The sequence below is a fragment of the Orycteropus afer genome, unplaced genomic scaffold (genome assembly GCF_000298275.1).
Source record: "Orycteropus afer afer isolate SDZICR_OR568_19922 unplaced genomic scaffold, OryAfe1.0 scaffold00684, whole genome shotgun sequence".
NCBI lineage: Eukaryota > Metazoa > Chordata > Mammalia > Tubulidentata > Orycteropodidae > Orycteropus > Orycteropus afer.
Window position 1 is genome coordinate 75,204 of NW_006922271.1, and position 19,296 is coordinate 94,499.

At 41.2% G+C, this 19,296-nt stretch overlaps 5 protein-coding genes across 5 annotated transcripts in view; 3 read left to right on the top strand and 2 right to left on the bottom strand.

The window, feature by feature from the left end:
- Positions 1 to 432: 432 nt before the first annotated feature.
- Positions 433 to 813, bottom strand: LOC103210972 (histone H2B type 1-J-like). The gene has a single exon (XM_007956882.1). The coding sequence runs from the start codon at positions 811 to 813 to the stop codon at positions 433 to 435; it is 381 nt and encodes a 126-aa protein (XP_007955073.1).
- Positions 814 to 1,130: 317 nt separating this feature from the next.
- On the top strand, positions 1,131 to 1,523 carry LOC103210973 (histone H2A type 1). Its single transcript, XM_007956883.1, has one exon. It carries the CDS (start codon positions 1,131 to 1,133, stop codon positions 1,521 to 1,523), a length of 393 nt encoding a protein of 130 aa, XP_007955074.1.
- Positions 1,524 to 6,392: 4,869 nt separating this feature from the next.
- LOC103210983 overlaps positions 6,393 to 19,296 on the top strand; it is a 652,718-nt gene continuing 639,814 nt past the window's right edge. Inside the window, exon 1 of the mRNA XM_007956893.2 lies at positions 6,393 to 6,676. Within this exon, the coding sequence (XP_007955084.1) occupies positions 6,393 to 6,676 (284 nt within the window). The remainder of the gene's footprint in view (positions 6,677 to 19,296) is intronic.
- LOC103210982 (histone H2B type 1-K) lies at positions 14,988 to 15,368 on the bottom strand. Its single transcript, XM_007956892.2, has one exon. The coding sequence runs from the start codon at positions 15,366 to 15,368 to the stop codon at positions 14,988 to 14,990; it is 381 nt and encodes a 126-aa protein (XP_007955083.1).
- LOC103210981 (histone H2A type 1-J) lies at positions 15,684 to 16,073 on the top strand. Its single transcript, XM_007956891.2, has one exon. The coding sequence runs from the start codon at positions 15,687 to 15,689 to the stop codon at positions 16,071 to 16,073; it is 387 nt and encodes a 128-aa protein (XP_007955082.1). The 5' UTR covers positions 15,684 to 15,686.

Consider the following 19,296-nt stretch of genomic DNA (forward strand, 5'->3'; position numbering starts at 1 on the left):
CTAACATACACAGGAGTCCAGGGAGTATGAATTTGCTTCGAGTTTTATAAGTCTTCCCTTCCAGTGCGTTACTAAACCATAGTGGTTAACAGAAGTAGTTAACAGACTACTTTTTAAATGTAGGAAGTTTCTAAATGACATATGAAACTCAGGATACCGTTCAGGAGAAAAGTAACATTGTTAAATTTACTCGTTTTTATCTCGATTGACAGAAAGCAGTCTTAAGCTTTTGTCTAGTGGTTTAGTCAAGACTACGCAAAACTGGGACGAATAATCATGCCTTAGAAGAATAAAGATTTTCTAAGAACTGGCTTTTACCGAGTTATGAGCGGTTACCATGAGTCGAAGGAAAACATGCACCAACTCTTTTTTTTGAAGACATGGTGGCTCTTAAAAGAGCCGTTTGTGTTGAGTTTACTGCCAACTTACTGTTTACTTGGCGCTAGTGTACTTGGTGACAGCCTTAGTGCCCTCAGACACAGCATGTTTGGCCAGCTCCCCGGGCAGTAGCAGGCGGACGGCAGTCTGGATCTCCCTAGAGGTAATGGTGGAGCGCTTGTTGTAATGAGCCAGGCGAGAAGCCTCACCCGCGATGCGCTCGAAGATGTCGTTGACGAATGAGTTCATGATGCCCATGGCCTTGGACGAGATGCCAGTGTCCGGGTGGACTTGTTTAAGAACCTTGTAAACGTAGATGGAGTAACTTTCTTTGCGGCTTCGCTTTCTCTTCTTGCCATCCTTTTTCTGCGCCTTGGTGACCGCCTTCTTGGAGCCCTTCTTCGGGGCTGGAGCGGATTTAGAAGGTTCTGGCATTTTGGATCCAAAAAATACCCTTGCAACCAAGAGAAAAAGTGAAGGTCTAGCAATGCTTGTCCTCTTTATATAGAAAATTTTAAGCAAATAAAAGAGAGTTAAAGTTCTGCGTCTGATTGGTGGTTATTCAGGGTGACATCAGAACTTCATTTCGTCCAATTAGAATAAGGGAAGTCCAACCGTCGCATTTCCATTGGTTAAGATGAAGCTACACTCTTACCCAATGGCAAGTCTTCTTTTTCGCGCCTAACAATAGTTATAAAAGGGGCTGCTGTTGCCGCCTTACCTCCACTACAGCTGAGTTTCACAAAGTCGCTATGTCTGGACGAGGCAAGCAAGGAGGTAAGGCTCGCGCCAAGGCCAAGACTCGTTCTTCTCGAGCTGGCCTTCAGTTCCCCGTAGGCCGAGTACACCGTCTGCTCCGCAAAGGCAATTACGCAGAGCGGGTCGGGGCCGGCGCTCCTGTGTACTTGGCTGCGGTGCTGGAGTACCTGACCGCTGAGATCCTGGAGCTCGCAGGAAACGCAGCCCGCGACAACAAGAAGACGCGGATTATTCCGCGCCACCTGCAGCTGGCCATCCGCAATGATGAGGAACTCAACAAGCTGCTGGGCAAAGTCACCATCGCGCAAGGCGGCGTGCTGCCCAATATACAGGCGGTGCTGCTGCCCAAAAAGACTGAAAGCCACCACAAGGCAAAGGGCAAATAGAAGTCTGGAAAAGTTTGCGGCGACTCTGGTAAAATAATCGACTCTTAAACCAAAGGCTCTTTTCAGAGCCACCCACACTTGCTGGAAAAGAACGTAGCACTCTACACGGAGGCTGGGTAAAAATAAACTTGGCAAGCTGAGGACTAAGGTTTTCTCCCCGACCTCGGTTTGTAGAGTATTTAAGGTTGAAATGCAGATAACAATGACCACGTGTTAAAAGTAGATAATGGTGAACACATCTATTAGAACACTACTTCTTTAAACCTAGTCTGTCCACAGGCAGCCGTTAGCCTTCTCAGTTTAAGTGAGTACAAAGGCTGTGGCTCGAACTCGACAGACTGCTAACACGTCAGCTGGCAGCGAGGCGCATGGCGGAAGTCGCTGACTACTGAGGCCGGGTGAAGAAGCCTCGATGCTACCGGCCCCGTAAGGGGGCGCTGCGCGAAATCCGGTGCCACCAGAAGTGCGCGGGCCAGGGAGCATGATCGCTTAATCATGGATTATGCGGTGGCCTACCTTAGAGCTCGGCAGTGGTGGCGCAGCAGAACTTTGTGACTAAATAGCCTGCACCTCCCCAACCAGACTGTCAGCCACACATTCCTCCTGACAAATGTTCCCAGTTCTTTTGTTTAATTCTCGGAGGCACTCCGCTGTCCCTCAGTGTAGCTAGATTTACACACTTAAGATCAAATGAAAGAGCTCTGCTGGTGCAGAGGTTAAGCGCTCTGCTGCTAACGGAAAAGTAGGAGTTTCAAATCCAGCAGCTGGTTCGCGGGAGAAAGATGTGACAATCTGCTTCTGTAAAGATTGTGGCCTGGGAAACTCTATGGGACAATTCTATCTGCTATAGTTCGCTCAAAAATTATAGTTCTGCAATTTTGTCAGCATGGGGAGTATAACAGACATGGCTTAAGTGCCACATAAAAGACCTCAATATTTCCAGTTGTGCTCTGAAAGAAAGCCTTATTTCTTCTAGTAACAGCTGATATTGCTGAAAAACAAACCCAGACTCTTATTGTAAGGGTGCCTGAATTACAATGCCAATTAAATTACCAATCCAGAATGGTGTCTGAAGTTAAAGTGAGGGCATTGTTTAGGAAAAAAATGGGATCCTGAAACCTGGAATGGGGACATACAGACAGATAAGATCAGGATATGGAGCCTGTAAATTCTGTTGAATCCCTCCCATCTGAACGGATTACTATAAAACCATTATCCCTTCCACCATAGTTTGATGAGATTAACCCAACTCTTCCTTCTGGGTCATTGCCTGAGGCTGAGGCCATGAAGACATTGCTGAATGTTCTCAGGAACTGCCCCAACCACCAATTGTTGCTGCTAGACCTATAACTAAAGTTAAGTCCAAGCGAGCCCCAAAAGGTGAGATGCAAAGTGTGACTGATGAGGTGGTACACTATACCTAAAAAGACCTACTTGATTTTGCTAACATGTACAGACAGAAACTTGGAGAATATGTATGGGAATGGCTACTGAGGGTGTGGGATAATGGTGCAAGAAATGTAACATTGGATCAGTCCGAGTTTATTGATTTAGACCCACTAAGTACAGATTCTTCATTCATTGTTTCAGCTCGAGAGGTTAGGAAAGGATCTAATAGTTTGTTTGGTTGGCTTACTGAAGCATGGATTATGCGGTGGACTACCTTAAGTCAAATTGAAGTATCAGACCTGGTTTGGTATAATGTAAAAGAAGGTATCCAGAGGCTTAGGGAAATTGGCCTGTTAGACTGGATTTATCAGATTAGACTCCCAAAGGGAGGAATGCTCCCATCTGGAGACACAATACTGATTACATTGAACTGGAAATTAAGAATGCTACCTGGCTCTGTAGTATAGTGGCTAAAGTACTTGACTGCTAACCAGAAGGCTGGCAGTTCAAATCCACCAGCCACTCCTCAGAAGGAACGTTGGGTAATCTACTTCCATAGTGATACTACCTTGCAAGCTCAAGGAGGGGTCGCCATGAGTCTGATCCGACTCCACAGCAGTGCAGTTTTTTTTGTTTTGTTTTGTTTTTTGTTTCTAATACACATTATCCTTGTTTACTTTGCTTACAAAATTCATGAATCAGTGGCTTCTGGATGATGGAAATTTTACTGATTTTTAAAATAAAGTCTCTAAAAATGCATTCCAGTTAACTTGTTGAATTAACCTATACCTCCTCTATAAAATATACTGAATTCCGCTTTTGCTTTTTGAATGTTTTGTTTTGTTTTTCCAAACATGTTTGGCAAGTTTTCTTTTATTGTGTCAAATAAAATAACAAATCTAGTCTTTGGTGGGGAGAAGCTTTATTGAGAAAGAAAAGGGGGAAAGAGAAAATAATTATTGTAATGGTTGGGAAGGGGAATTGCTACAGTAGGAAGCACACTCTGGAAGTGTCTCAAAGATACTCATCAGTCAGAAGAGATAGGGTGTGTGATAGTTGGAGCTGTGTGTCAACTTATTTGCAGTAAGTCCTTTCCCTGAACACAAACAGTAGATGATTTCTTTAACCATGGCTGTTTTCCAGTATCAAAGGGTTCACAAAAAATTCAGCATTAACAATTGCAAGATAAGATGGAGGATCACTTAAATGTTTTAATGAAAAATTTATCTGTTTTATTTATTTACTTGTTTATTGTTATGCAATTTAAGTAGAATACTTTTTAAATACTGTAATGCAGCAATGCTTTAAAAAAATTGAAATATCTGATAGCAAGAAAATCACTAAATAACAAAGAGATTGCATGCTAATGCTGAAAGGATTCAAATTTCTCAGAATTTAAGTAATAATAATATAGATATATATTCTTAATTAAGTATCTACAAACAATACATTTTGTTAAGACAAGAATCATATTATTCCAATAATAGAAATTGATTGAAGTTTAGTGAATTTACCATTGAAAATCAGGGTACCATTTTCACTAGAAAGTCAAAAATGTTTTGAAAACGAGAGATCCTCCAAAGACTCTTGTACCCTGTGTTAGTGACACCATCATGGGAAAAGTCCAGGAACAGTATTTACATAATAACAATCCATCCTAAAACATAGTTTCCAGTTTGAACCTGGAGTTCCTGCTTCTCTGAACTGACTGTACAGAGATAATTCTTCATAAGAACCCAAGGCCTAAGGCAAAATAGTCTTCACTAAACTGCTATTGTTTGACTTAAAGGTGACTTTAGGAAACTGGTTTGCTCAAGGTTCAAAAAATCTTTTGAAGGGTAGTGGCCTGGGTGGATTAACTCAACTCCATGTGTCGTAGGTCAAGTTCCAAAATAATGACTAGAAAGGCAGCAGTAGCTCGGAAAGAATTTTAATAAGAGGATAGTGACCTAGGAAGGTAGAGACACACTGGGCCAGAGGCAACACCACGTGTGTCTCCCAGAGCCTTACAGGCTATGGATTTTTGTAATAGTTTTAAGGCTGTTGGGTCCGCGATTTCAAAAGAACTAATGCAGGCAGGTTACTCATAAAATCCTGACCCTTGTGTAAAAGTCAGGAAGCAGACAAGGCTGTGATAAATTCCTAACGATTGATCTCAACTTCCTTCAGGCTAGGTGTATATGCAATCTCTTTCTAAGATGGAGTCTGTGTGTTTCAACATGGATGCCACTACTTCTGGCAGGGGTATTCTGATGTTTGCTGTTGGTTCAAGTCTTGGTTTTGCCTTAGATCGGCCATCTTAGCTCATCAGGCAGTAAAGGAGGGTAGGGGTGTGCAGGCTTCAAAACTGATTAAACCTGACCACAAGTAGTGGGCTAGAAGACATTTCAAGAATGGCCTGTTACCAGGAAATGCTATCTAAGCAGTAAATTTACATTTGTGTTATTTCTGTTGCAGTGTCTCTTCCTTGGTCTCAGGATCTGAGGAATGTAGTTGCCCTGTACTGTGAGCTCTTCCTGTCTTTGTTTTATGATCTTAGGAATGTGGTTGCAGGGGCAGGATTCTTATGTGCTTATGGCTACAAGTAGAATAAGGCGATGTTTAAATTGAACAAGATTAATAGAGAGCTTTAGGTTATGAAGTTAGAACATATGTTCATCTCCCAGAAATTCTAATCTGACATTAGGATTCCAGAATTAAAACTTTCTCAATACAAAAATGTATTCTCTATACAATAAATAAAAACAGGATTATTATAGAGTTACACTTTTAAAAAACGATTCTAGCCACCAGTGGTAAAGTTGTAGACAGACCAGAAACTGCTGTGGGAATTAAAAACTGGTACACCTTTGGTAGAAGAGAATTGAGCAATGTTGTTTAAAATCACTCATTTTGTTACTATTTTATTCTAGAAAGTCTTCATATGGAGCACATGTAGTATATATCCACCAAATTATAACTGAAAAAATTTCATAAAGGTATTGTTGTTGTTGTTGTTATGTGCCGTCAAGCCGGCCCGACTCATAGCGACCTCCCTTGGGTGTCCGAGGCAGTATCATTACAGAAGTAGATTGCCCCAGCTTCCTTCCGAGGATAGTCTAACACGAAAACTTAGAAAAAGATTAACTTGTGTGTGTAGAGATAAGACACCTAATAAATAAACCTAGCATTTTAGTATTTTATTCTTTTTTGCTTTTTACGTATCGTCCACAGTGTTGAAGTTTTTTTTATGTACAATGGTGGTGGGGAAAACACAGCGAAGGAGAAAAGAGAAAGGAAAAATTTCCGAGGCTCTGAGGATATAAAGGACAGGAACCGCGGGAATAGCTAGCAGGCTTCTTCCCCTTTTACAAAACCTCCTCCAACCCCGAGCGGCTTCCCGCCACCGCTCTTTAGGTTTTCACTCTGGTCCGCATTAGACTGCCTATAAAAGCAGACTGCTAGTGCTAGCCGATGAGCCTGTCCTCCAGCTTTCCGAGAATGTCTGGTCGCGGCAAAGGCGGAAAAGGCTTGGGTAAAGGAGGCGCTAAGCGTCACCGCAAGGTCCTCCGTGATAATATTCAAGGTATTACCAAGCCTGCCATCCGGCGTCTAGCGCGGCGCGGCGGCGTCAAGCGTATCTCTGGCCTTATCTACGAGGAGACCCGCGGGGTGCTCAAAGTCTTCCTAGAAAATGTGATCCGCGACGCCGTCACCTACACCGAGCACGCCAAGCGCAAGACAGTCACTGCTATGGACGTGGTCTACGCGCTCAAGCGCCAAGGGCGGACCCTCTACGGCTTTGGCGGCTGAGCGGTAGCATTTAGCACTCTGTAGGATGCTAAAGACAAAGGCCCTTTTTAGGGCCCCCAGAATTTCATCTGGAGGAGCTGTGATAATTATAGTGTGTATGTAGCCATGCCTGATGGGCCCCTTGGGGTGTTGAGACGCTAGGTCTGCCAGGATTCTGTAAGCCCCGGCTTGCCAGTTGCAAGCTATTTCTGGCGTCGTTCTGGGTCGTGGCTGTAGAAAGGTGAGAAAATAAGGTTTGTGGCCTAGATATGCTCCGTCCCAACATTCCCCACCTACCACTACTCACAAGTCCTCTCTTGTGAATGTGCCCGCCGAGAGAAAGATGTAGGATCCAAAAGTAAGAAATACATTCCACTCATGGCAGAAACCTCTAGGAGGAATACTCAAAGTCCCCTTGCTTTTTGAGAACACAGCTGAGGCAATATTAAAACGTTAACATCTCTTACCTCCTTTTCTAGGTTTGCCTTTCTTTGTTATGTGCCTTCGAGTGGGACCAGACTCATAGCGACCCCTCCTTGGGTTTCTGACGCAGTATCACTACGGAAGTAGATTGCCCCATCTTCCTTCCGAGAAGTGGCTGAGTGGGTTTGAACCGCCAGCCTTCTGGTGAGCAGTCAAGTGCCTTAGCCACTATGATACCAGAGCTTTCTTACTATTTTATCATTATTTGAAATAATGGATAACTGGATATACAGAAAACAGGCTAATGAACACTGCCATTTAAATACAATTTACTTACATCTCCGTGTGTCCAGTGTATGCTAGGGTAAATGAGACCCCAGATTCAAACAGGCTGGTTAGAGACACTTTTATTAAGCTTTAGGAAGAAGAAAATTCAATCATCCAGGATGAGGGAAACCATGAGCATATGCACAATACAGAATGCTGAGAGAAGTTCTCAGAGGTACCACCATCAGGCTAATTATATGACTGAAAACAAAGGGAGACTATAAAATGGGGGAAAAGACTATGGCTGGAATATGTACATAACTGAAGATGAGAAAGTGTTACAGGGTTGGTTCTGGGCCTTGTCAGCTTGGCTGTGACATATGATTACATGGCCCTGAGTCTTAGCCATAAGACAATACTAGGACTCCAACCTTAATTTAAATTACATAAGGACATACCCAAGCGCGTTCCCTAAACTCTTAGTATAAGCATAATTTACTTTCAACCACACTTCCTGAGGACAAACTGGCACTTCCTATGTTTGTCCTAGAACTTGTCTATGCATGGCCACAATGTTGATTTAAAAGTCAGAAAGAACCCAAATGTTTCTGAATTTGTATCAAGACTCAATGGAGTTAGGGCTCCCACTGTAGACCAGAGCCTTCCACAAACCACGTGCTTCAGTTTAAGCTCTAATACAATTGTCAATAGCACAGCCTGTCTTCTTCCTACCCTAGAATTAACCAGTTCTTGAATTTGGTGCCTGGTATTTTTCCCATGCATTTTTTTTTTTTTTAACTTTATATGTACATACCCCTAAAAAATTGATAGCATCATTTTGCACATTTACCAAACTTCAAAAAATATATTTCTTTACATGCCTTTGTGAAACATTAGGTTTGTTTTTTTTTTTGTTTTTTTTTGGCATTTGATTTTGAAATGTGTTACATGTAAGTATAATTTATCATCATTATTTTTTTCTAATGCCTCAATAATACATAATTTGCTTATCCATTTTCTTGTTGATGGGAATTTAAATTGTTTTCTTTATCATCCCACAAACGGTGCTACATTGGAAACTGTTGGACACAGCTGTGTGCTTCCTCTAGTTAGCATATCTAGGCACAGAGTTTCTTGATAACAGGGTATGTGCATATTCAACATGAATCTAAAAGGACAATTTGCTTTCCAGGTTAGCATTTTCAGTTTACATTCCTATATTCCACCAATGTATTTGAGACTTCTTGTTACTCCATATCTTCACTACATTTACAAATGTCATGGCACACCATAATTTTTGCCAATCTAATGATTTGTGAAATGGTATCCCACTGTGGATTAATTTGTATTTCTCTGATTATCATATGAGCTTGCTTTTATTTACTCTTTTCTAGGATCAGCTTGTTCATATTCTTTGTTCATTGTCTTTATTTTCTGAGATCTCTTTTGTTTTATGATTTATAATTGGAGCTCTGGTAGCATAGTGTCTAAGGCATTTGACTGCTAACCAGAAGGCTGGCGGTTCAAACTCACCAGCCACTCCTCAGAAGGAAGGTTGGGCAATCTACCTCTGTAGTGATACTGCCTAGGAAACCCAAGAAGGCCTCACCATGAGTCAGGTCCAACTCAAAGGCACATAACAACAACAACGATTTATAATTATTCTGTATATAGTCTTATTTTTAACCCTTTGTTAGCATGTGGCAAATATATTTTCTTACCTTGGTATGTTTTTAAATCTCAGGGATATCTTCAGATGTACAAAAATTAATTTTAATAGTGTTGAATTTCTCTTTTTGTTTGTTTTCAAGAATTCTACTTCTCATATAGGAGTTATTGTTCCCTCTCTCCCCTAAAGAGCCAGTTATCAACGGGCAAAGAAATTTGACACTTATCTCATCATTTGGCTTGAAGTGATGTATAAAGCTTTTCTGAAACAGCTGTAAAAATAGCATTAAGAAAGAGCTAAGGAAGTTCTGATGACAGATTAATCTTCCTATTTTCTAATAAACAATGATTAACTGCATGTTTAAAATTTGTAAGGCATTCATTATGAAAAAGACAAAAGAACGCAGTGAGTGAGAGGAGAGAAATAATACCTGAAATAATAGTGAAAGTCTATTCAAATTTCTGCTAAGTGTTCTACATGCATTCTTGCATGTAATATTTGGAACTATCTTGTGAGATGGGTTTTATTAATTAGTTTACATTTAAAAATGGATACTGGGGTTCATTTATTGGATAATGTTTAACTATGCTTGGAACATCAGTATGTGAATCCACTTGCTTAACTACAAATTTAAGAACTTTGAATAAAGATAAGCTATTTCCAATGAAAATTAGAGTCCAAATTTTTATGTACTGCAAGTGTAAAATATGAACAGGATTTTGATTCAATGGCAGTGAGTTTGGTTTTGGTTTGAAGATGAAAAAATAATAATAATGCAAAATAAATATTGTATTAATTAAATGTTTAAATAATAATTTTGAGATATTATTCTAATAAAATATATTATTAAAATTAATTTCATCTGTTTCTTTTTACCTTTGTTTAAAAATGTCGTTACTAAAAAAATAAAAATTGCATATATATTTCTATTGAGCGGCATAGTTTTACAGTAACAAATGGGCTTTAAGTTTTCAGGTCCAGATACACCAACTGGGAGTCAAAAAATCCTAGTGGGAAAGTAGAAGAAACCAAATGAAGAGCAAATTTCCTTCTCCTCCATTTATATATCTAATGATATAGATGAGGACTTCTTCCAATGCATACCTCTAGTGATACCAGCAAAGGTCTTTGACACAATAGATTATAATTCTCACACAACCATTCACATGGAATGGTGAGATTTCTTCCTTTGTATTAAGCATTAAGAGTAAAGAAATATTTAAAATAAATAAATAACAGTTGCCATCTATTTACTTGGTTTGGGAAATAGATCAACAGGTGTCTTTGGGTAGACATTTGACTCCAAAGAAAGATTAGAATATCAGTGTGGTTAAATTTTCCCTAGCTCACCTGAGAAAAGCCAAGCCATTTTCTTAAACTTGTTGACCAATTCATTCAATTTTTAGACCCAAAGATACTTAGGGACCAAATATACCACTGCTAAATCACTAACCACAGTTAAAATAAGCCTCCAGGTTTCACTCCCAAAATAACTTTTCATTTCCCACCAAAAAAACAAACCAAACTCACTGTCCTTAGGGGAATCTGAAGTCTTAGTGGGTGGAGTTCATGGCAACAATGAACAACTCTCCTTTCTCCCTGGCCAAGATGTTTTAAATAGTATTGTTGTTATGTGCTGTGGAGTTGGACCGACTCATAGTGACTCCTCCTTGGGCTCAACAGATAAGCTATTCCTATTAGTTGGTAAGGAGCTCTGGTGGCCTAGTGCTTAAGGTATTTGACTGCTAACGAAAAGGCTGGCAGTTCAAACCCACCAGCCACTCCTCAGAAGGAAGGTTGGGCTATCTACTTCAGTAGTGATATTGCCTCAGAAACCCGAGGAAGGGTTACTATGAGTCAGATTTGACTGGACAGCAGTGAGTTTGGTTTTTTTATTAGTAGGTGAAAACCCAAAACCTGCTGCTGTCAAGTTGATTCCAACTCATAGTGAGCCTAAAGAACAGGGTAGAACTATCCTGTAGAGTTTCCAAGGCTGTAAATCTTTATAGAAACTGGCTGCCACCTCTTACTCCTGCAGAGAGTGAGGTGAGTGAACTCCTGACCTTTTGGTTAGCAGCCAAGCCCTTAACCACTACATCACCAGGACTCCTTATAGATAAAAATGATAAAAATGAAATCATTGAGATTTTCCATGTTGATAGAGCCCATAGTTCTAGATTCAAGTGTAAATGCCAAGGATCCCCAATTTAGGCTAGATTGCTTAACTGACAACTACAGCTATTCTTCAATAATTATGGGTACCAAAACCAAACTCACTGCTATCCAATCAATTCTGACTCAGAGCAACCCATTAGGTTTCCAAGGTTGTAAATCTTTATGGAACCAGATTGCCCCATCTTTCTTCCATGGAACAGCTGGTGGATTCTAACCACTGACCTTCTGGTCAGCAGCTAACTATCTTAACCAGTACTTTACAAAAAAAAAAAAAAAAAACCTCACTGCCATGAAGTCAATTCCGACTCATAGTGACTCCCATTGGGTTTCTGAGGTGTTAAATCTATGGAAGTAGATGATTGCTAAAAATCCACAGACATGTGATCGTTTAAGGGAACTAACCATTACCCCCTGAATTGTAAACCAACAGAAAGCTATTTTAAAAGAACTCTTGGTCCTCTTCTTTTCCCATCACCTTTCCTTTGTCCAAGCTATTGTCCAAGAGATTATGGGTATTTTTTAAATTGAATTAAAGGGCATGACAGAAGGATGAAAATATAAGAATTTAGAACAAGGAGAGAGGGAGAAAAGGGAGAAATAAGACAGCTTTCCTCCAGCACTAAGCAGGTTTAGTAAGGTTGAGCAATCTACTTCCATAGTGATACCGCCTCAGAAACCCAAGGAGGGGTCTCTATGAGTTGGATCCGACTCACGGCAGTGAGTTTGGTTTAGTTTGGTTTCATTTCATTTAAAGTGATGGCCTATTGGGTAAGGCATCTGACTATTAACCTAGATCAGCAGCTGAAACCTAGCAGCAGGTCCGAAGGAAGACGGGATGATCTACTTCTGTAAAGGTTTGTTGTTGTTATGTACCGTCTGGTCGGACCCACTCATAGCCACCCCTCCTTGGGTTTCCAAGGCAGTATCACTACAGAAGTAGATTGCCCCATTTTCCTTCCGAGGAGTGGCTGGTGGGATTGAACCGACAGCCTTGGGTGTGACAGCTGACTGCCTGAGGCCCTGAGGCCATCCCCTAAGACCCCCATAAAGGTTTACAGCCTTGGAAACCCTAAGGAGGTGGCTGAGTCGGAATTGATTAGACGGTAGTGAGTTTGGGTTTTTTTGGTTTAAATATTGCCAAACTGGATTCCTGTGGTTCAGGATTACATGGCAATTATTTTACATGAACTACCCATCAGAAAATGAGCTATTTTAGGATACATGTAAAAATTTATATATATTATATATACCCACCAGCCACTCCTCGGAAAGAAGGTTGGGCAATCTACTTCTGTAGTGATACCACCTCAGAAACCCAAGGAGGGCTTGCTAGGAGTCAGGTCCAACTTGATGGCACATAATAACAACATATATTATATACATATATTATATGTACACTCAACTTTTTAATAACTTTAAAAGAGAAAATAAAATATTAAGTTAAAAAGGCTTTATTTTTGTCCCAAAATAAGTCAAATTAATTTATATGGCTAGATAGAAAATAAATGACAAAGATATATAGCATAATGGAAAAATAATAATGGCATATTGTAAGAATTTTAATCTTATTTTGCCTGCAGCAATTTGAACAAGTTATTTAAGCTCTATACTTCATGTTTGTAAAAGAACATTGACTTAAACATTGTGATTCCTTCTACCTGTTAAACTCTGAGCTATCTGGAAAAACAAAATGAGATCTGTGTGGAGGCAGTGAGAAAAAAAGGTGATGGTGAGAGCAGGCGAAAGTGATGGCCACTTCCCCCTAACATTTCTATGAAAACACAAGGCACTTTCAGAATTTTGGAACAAGACCAAAAAGGTCTGAAAGTAAATTTCTTGTGAAATCAAGATGAGATATCCATTTGCAAAAATGGTTTGAAGCTAGAAATAATGACGCCACCAAACCATTACAACTCTGGGGTAAAATCTTATTCTAATCAGAGTAGCTAGGGTATACCTGACTGTGGGCTTCATCACCAAACCTGTTGTCCTAGTTGATTGCAGCTCATGGTGATCTTATGTTTCAGACTAGAACTTCGTTCATAGGGTTTGCAGTGGCTGTGATCTGAGGATTGATCAGGTTGTGACCTGATCCTCAGGTCTTTCTTACCTGGTGCCTCTGGGTGGACTAAACCAATTTTGATTGTTGTTGTTATGTGCCGAAGAGTCTCACACAACTCATAGTGACCCCTCCTTGGGTTTCCGACACAGTATCCCTATCGAAGTAGATAGACTGCCCCATCTTCCTTCTGAAGAGTGGCTGGTGGGTTTGAACCCGCCAGCCTTCTAGTTAGCAGTCAAATGCCTTAGGCAAGTGCAAATTATTTGTCCCACCCAGGGACCTACTTAATAAATGTTAACAATTATTTATTGATACATTTCTTAGAATATTCCAGTAATCCATAAATTGCTGATAGAAAACTTCAGATGAACAGTGAGCACATGCTTTGTGTGTGTGAAAATTTCCAATTTGATCTTGCTGTTTCCAAATGCATTTCAAGAGGGCAGGCAATTCATTCCTTAACATAAGATCACTCACTATATCCCCAGAGACTACAACAGTGCATGACACAAATACATGTTGAATTGATGAATCAAGGTAAAACTAATCTTAGAAAACTGGCCCCTACTTCTATAAAACAAATATAGTAGGTCACAACCTAATTTAAAACTCATTGACTCCTCTCTCTTCAACTTGTAAAAGGTTCACCCAGTTGATTACTGGCATAAGGAGCCAGTCTCACTGTTAGTCTCAAGACACACTACATAACTAACCCACCTAACTTGTATTTAAATTCTGGGCCTGGGGCAATATTACTTCTTCTTTCTAAGTGACATTCCAGCTTCAGGGACGTTCTTGCCCTGCTCTCAAATCTGTTTATCTCTTCCCTTAACTCCAGTCAAGATTTTCCCTCTCAAAACTCTGTAAGTGTTCTTGTCTTGAAAAAATTACTGATTTAATCAGTGAACCTTGAAATGTCTTAAAAACTAGTGAACTGCTCACACGAATTCTGCACTGTAATCTTTCAAATTTCATGTCTTCATTCATGAGAAGCAAAGCCATGTTTCTAGTTTTCTTTTGCAGATTTTACCACAGGTGGTGGTCGGGCTTTGTCCAGACCTTCACTTCAGGCTGTGGCAGCGAGATGCGGAAGCTGAGAGATCCCGGAAGTCTTACGAAAGGCTGAAACCAAACATTGTTAACCTCCTCCCCCATTCCACTACTTCTTAACATATCCCACTTCAGCCACAACTGCTGAGCTAAAAAGCTGCATTTTGGATGGTCGCTGAACTAAATTCACTTATAATTATAACTGACGGGGGCTGACACGTGGCAAAATAGGCTGTGAAAGCTCAATTGGCTCGCGCCAGAGTCCGAGCCTTAAGTTTCTCTGCCTATCCCTGGCCTTTTTAAGTGCCGTGTTCCTTGATTTAAGACACACACTGAATTTCAATCTAGCCAGAGCCGTTGCGAGCACTATGCGTATTACTTAGTGAGGCAGGGACGGATTACTCAGTGAGTAAAGTACGCTGAAGTTTGCACATTTGCTAATTTGCAGTACACAATTTCATCTGTCAAGACAATTAAACCGGGTTGTCGGGCTTACTGATTAGTCCGCCTTGCAGTGAAATCCTCAGTCACTTTTGGAAGATTAGTCTGAATTTAAACCCGGATACGGTACCTGTGTTTGCAGCTCCAATACGGACAGCGTAAGTGGCTCTTAAAAGAGCCTTTTGGGGTTCGAGGCACAGGCGTTTGCTTGGTAAATTTACTTGGCGCTCGTGTACTTGGTTACGGCCTTGGTGCCCTCGGACACGGCGTGCTTGGCCAGCTCCCCCGGCAGCAGCAGGCGCACAGCTGTTTGGATCTCCCTGGAGGTGATGGTCGAGCGTTTGTTGTAATGCGCCAGGCGTGAGGCTTCACCAGCTATGCGCTCGAAAATGTCGTTGACGAAGGAGTTCATGATGCCCATGGCCTTGGAGGAGATGCCGGTGTCAGGGTGAACCTGCTTCAACACCTTGTACACGTACACGGAATAGCTCTCTTTGCGGCTGCGCTTTCGCTTCTTGCCATCCTTCTTCTGCGCCTTGGTCACCGCCTTTTTGGAGCCCTTCTTGGGAGCTGGAGCTGACTTGGCCGGTTCAGGCATGATCACAACTACTGATGATCAAGGAAGAGAAAAAGAGTGAGGAAAGAGTGATGTATCCTCTTTTATAGAGAACCTCTTAAGAAAATGAAGTGATGAGTTATAATCTTGTGTTTGATTGGTGATTATTCAATGTGACGTCAGAAGGAGGTTTTGCCCAATCAGAAAAAGCCAAATTTAATATCGCACTTCCATTGGCTTAAGTCAAACTTCAATTTTAACCAATGATACGTATTCTTTTTCGCGCCTAATAATGGTTATAAAAGGTGCTGCTACTGTCCTTCCACTCCAGTAGCTGCTAGTCGTTTTGTTGTTTCAACTATGTCTGGACGTGGCAAGCAGGGTGGCAAGGCTCGCGCCAAGGCCAAGACTCGGTCTTCCCGCGCCGGGCTCCAGTTCCCGGTGGGCCGAGTGCACCGCCTCCTCCGCAAGGGGAACTATGCCGAGCGGGTCGGCGCCGGCGCTCCTGTGTACCTCGCGGCGGTGCTGGAGTATCTAACCGCCGAGATCCTGGAGTTGGCGGGGAATGCGGCCCGAGACAACAAGAAGACGCGCATCATCCCCCGCCACCTGCAGCTAGCCATCCGCAACGACGAGGAGCTCAACAAGCTGCTAGGCAAAGTCACCATCGCTCAGGGTGGCGTCCTGCCCAACATCCAGGCCGTGCTGCTGCCTAAGAAGACTGAGAGCCACCACAAAACCAAATAAAGAGTCAAGGTTGGAAAAGCGGGAAAACAAAGGCTCTTTTCAGAGCCACCTACTACCCAAAAAAAAGCTAGTACACAACGTCGCACTCTTGAAAAACTATTGTTTCAGGTGAAGTTTACAGCAAGTTTGGTTATGAGTTAGTAATTTTTATACAAACTGATGGGGGACATTGGTTTTCAATATATCAACATTGTCATTTCCATTGTGTTCTGTTTTCATTGCTGTATCTTCTCTTCTCCTTGCCTCCTCATTTTTGCTTTCGGGTAAGTGTTGACGATCTGGTCTCAGTTGATTTTTTTTTTTTTTTTAATCTGATTACTGAAAGGATACGTATTAGAATATCCGGGAAAGGTTTTAAATTTAGGAGTACCAGATCACGTCAGGCCAACCTCTGGATTCACTTTGTAATTCTAGTCTGATAAAACCAATTTTTAATGCTCTCAAGCTGCCAAAGTAAGGTCCAAGGAACTTGGATTGCTGGTGTAAATTAATACTGCTTTACCCAGCAAAAGCTAGTCTTAGGTCATAGACTTCCTAAACTACCATTTTGAAGAGAAGCCAATGCCTTCCATACTTTTTGAAAACTATACATTGATACAATTATCAGACTAGAATTAAAGTGGGTTCTGGAATAGGACTGTTTGATTTGTTTGGTACTTAAATTTATAATTCTCTGGGATGTACTAGGCCCTGTCAGTCTCAGTTTTCTTATCAGGAAATCAGACTGCGTAAAGAGATCGTTTTAAAGGTGTTTCACCCCTCTTCCCTAGAGGGCAAGAGCATGGAGTTAATGTGACTTATCTCATCCCCCTGCCTACAAATAATCTGTGGACTCACCACTGTTATTGCTAGATCCAAAAGCAAATAACTCTATTGAATTGTAAAAATAGATATGCAAAGCAGCATTTCATTTTAAAATGAAATTTTATAGACAAGACCAGGCCTAAGGTAGTCTGGAAACCAAACATATATTGCTCAGACTCATGATACTGTTCCTAATGCTTTGCTACTTCTCTTTCACCACCTTGTTATAACTTCATGGGAAATGCCCTTTGACCATTTAACAGAGGGTTAAAAATCTTGGGCATGTTTTGTGAATGGTTTTGCAGAGCATACCAGCACAAGGTAGAACTGGATTCCTGTCAACTACGAGTTATAACTTGACTAAGGGATGGGAGGCCTGGAGAGAAAAAGTGAAGGGAAATTCTCCAAAATTTGAGTGGTACATCTAACTGTCCTCTTAAAGAAGGTAATCTGGCCACATCTTTCTCCCGCACAGCAGCTGATGAGTTTGAACCATTTTAACCATTACACCACCAGAGCTCCTGCGAAACAACTATTTACTATTAATTAAGGCTCATACTCTGTAAAGTTAAATGATTGATAATTTTTTTCATTTGTAGATGACTGATAAATTGCAAATGACTTTTTGTCCAATAGAGATGAAAATGAATTCTGTTCAGTTTGAAAGATAACCCCAAAGATTGCATATTACATGGTCCTATTCTAGAGTATGTTGTGAGAGCTTTGCTAAAGTTGAGAACTCACTTTCCAGAATTCTCTTCCTTCATGGTAGAGCATAAATTAGGAAAAGAGTAGAAATTACGTGAGATTTGGAAGATGGAAGGGAAACAGAAGCCATTACTCACAGAAGGCCCACAGTTCTATGTCCCACTTATCTCCTGAATGATGGCCCTGCTCTCCAGCCATTTCCCCTGCCCACCACCAAACACTTGGCTGTGGACCTAGAGAGGTGGCACTTGTACACAGCTTCCTCAAAACCAGCATCTTTATTTGCCCATACCCATACACCATGCACCCAACCTTCTTTTACAGACTGAGTTCAGCAGCCAGAGGGTGTTGGCTTCTTGAATTTTTCTGTAAACTGTGACTTGTTTGGAGTTGGGTGATGCAAATGGCTAGCACACGCAGCTGCTAACTGAAAGGTTTGAGTCAACTCAGAGGTACCTCAGAAGAAAGGCCTGGGAATCTATTTCAGAAAATCAGTCATTGAAAACCCTATAGAACACAGTTTTACTCTGACACATGGGGTCCCCATAAGTTAGAATTGACTCAATGGCAACTGGTTTATGACTTGTACATTCAGATGAGAGGTCAGCGGTTCAAACCCATCAGCCACCCCATGCTCAGCTTCTGTAAATATGTCCAGACTTGGAAATGGTATGGGGCAGCTCTACTCTGCCCTATGGGGTTTCTGTAAGTAGGAATTGACTTGATGGCAGTGGGTTAGATTTACTGTTTGGTAATTGTTATGCAATGCCGTAGTCTGACTTTGAAAGAGTATATGATAGTTTTCTTGTGTTATTACTCAGTTTGGATACTTCCTGTAAACATAGAAAAACAATAGCAACCACCCATAAATAGCATTGATTCTTATACTTCACCATCAATTTTTCAAAGCAAAAAAATATTTATAATTACAACTTAAGCATCTGCTTACTTCGGCTCAAGTATGGCAGTGATTGTGAGCGTCACATAGGACTGGACAGTGTTTCGTTCTGTTACACATAGGGTCACTATGAGTCGAAGCCAACTCCACGGCACCTAACAATAACAAACTACAGGACCTTCAGTTTCTACTGTTTTAAAGCTATCCAAGCAATTTACTGCATACAGTGCAAAGTTATATATAATTCACAAACAATTGTTTTTTCTCCATAGTCAAGAGTTTATTAGCAACTCCCCATGAAGTCTTAGTTTTGAGATTCCATAAACCAAACTCATTATCATTCAGTTCTGATTCATAGCGACCCCCATTGGGTTTCCAAGGCTGTAAATCTTTACAGAAGCAGACTGCTTCATCATTCTTCCACACAGCAGCTGGTGGGTTTGAACCACCAACCTTTTGATTAGTAGCCAAATGCCTGAACCACTGCACCACCAGAGCTTCTTAGTTTTGAAAGTAGGGAGGGCGTTTGTTGGTTGGTAGGTTGGTATGTGCCGTGGAGTCGGACCCGACTCATAGCGACCCCTCCTTAGTTTTCCAAGGCAGTATCACTACGGAAGTAGATTGCCCCATCTTCCTTCCAAGGAGGAAGGGTGTTAGTGCCACAATAAGACACTCTGCAGCTCTGAAAAAACCACAGGTGCAACTTACACCTTTAGAGCCTTTACAGATAGCCTGTGTGAACTTCAACATAAAGAAGGCTACTTCTTATGAACCCTTTTGCATATACAGTACTGAGTTCTCAGTGAAGGCAAA

What these genes read in the sequence shown, in the direction of transcription:
- LOC103210973 (XM_007956883.1), top strand. Translation starts at nt 1,131, where the DNA reads ATGTCTGGACGAGGCAAGCAAGGAGGTAAGGCTCGCGCCAAGGCCAAG.
- LOC103210982 (XM_007956892.2), bottom strand. Translation starts at nt 15,368, where the DNA reads ATGCCTGAACCGGCCAAGTCAGCTCCAGCTCCCAAGAAGGGCTCCAAA.
- LOC103210981 (XM_007956891.2), top strand. Translation starts at nt 15,687, where the DNA reads ATGTCTGGACGTGGCAAGCAGGGTGGCAAGGCTCGCGCCAAGGCCAAG.
- LOC103210972 (XM_007956882.1), bottom strand. Translation starts at nt 813, where the DNA reads ATGCCAGAACCTTCTAAATCCGCTCCAGCCCCGAAGAAGGGCTCCAAG.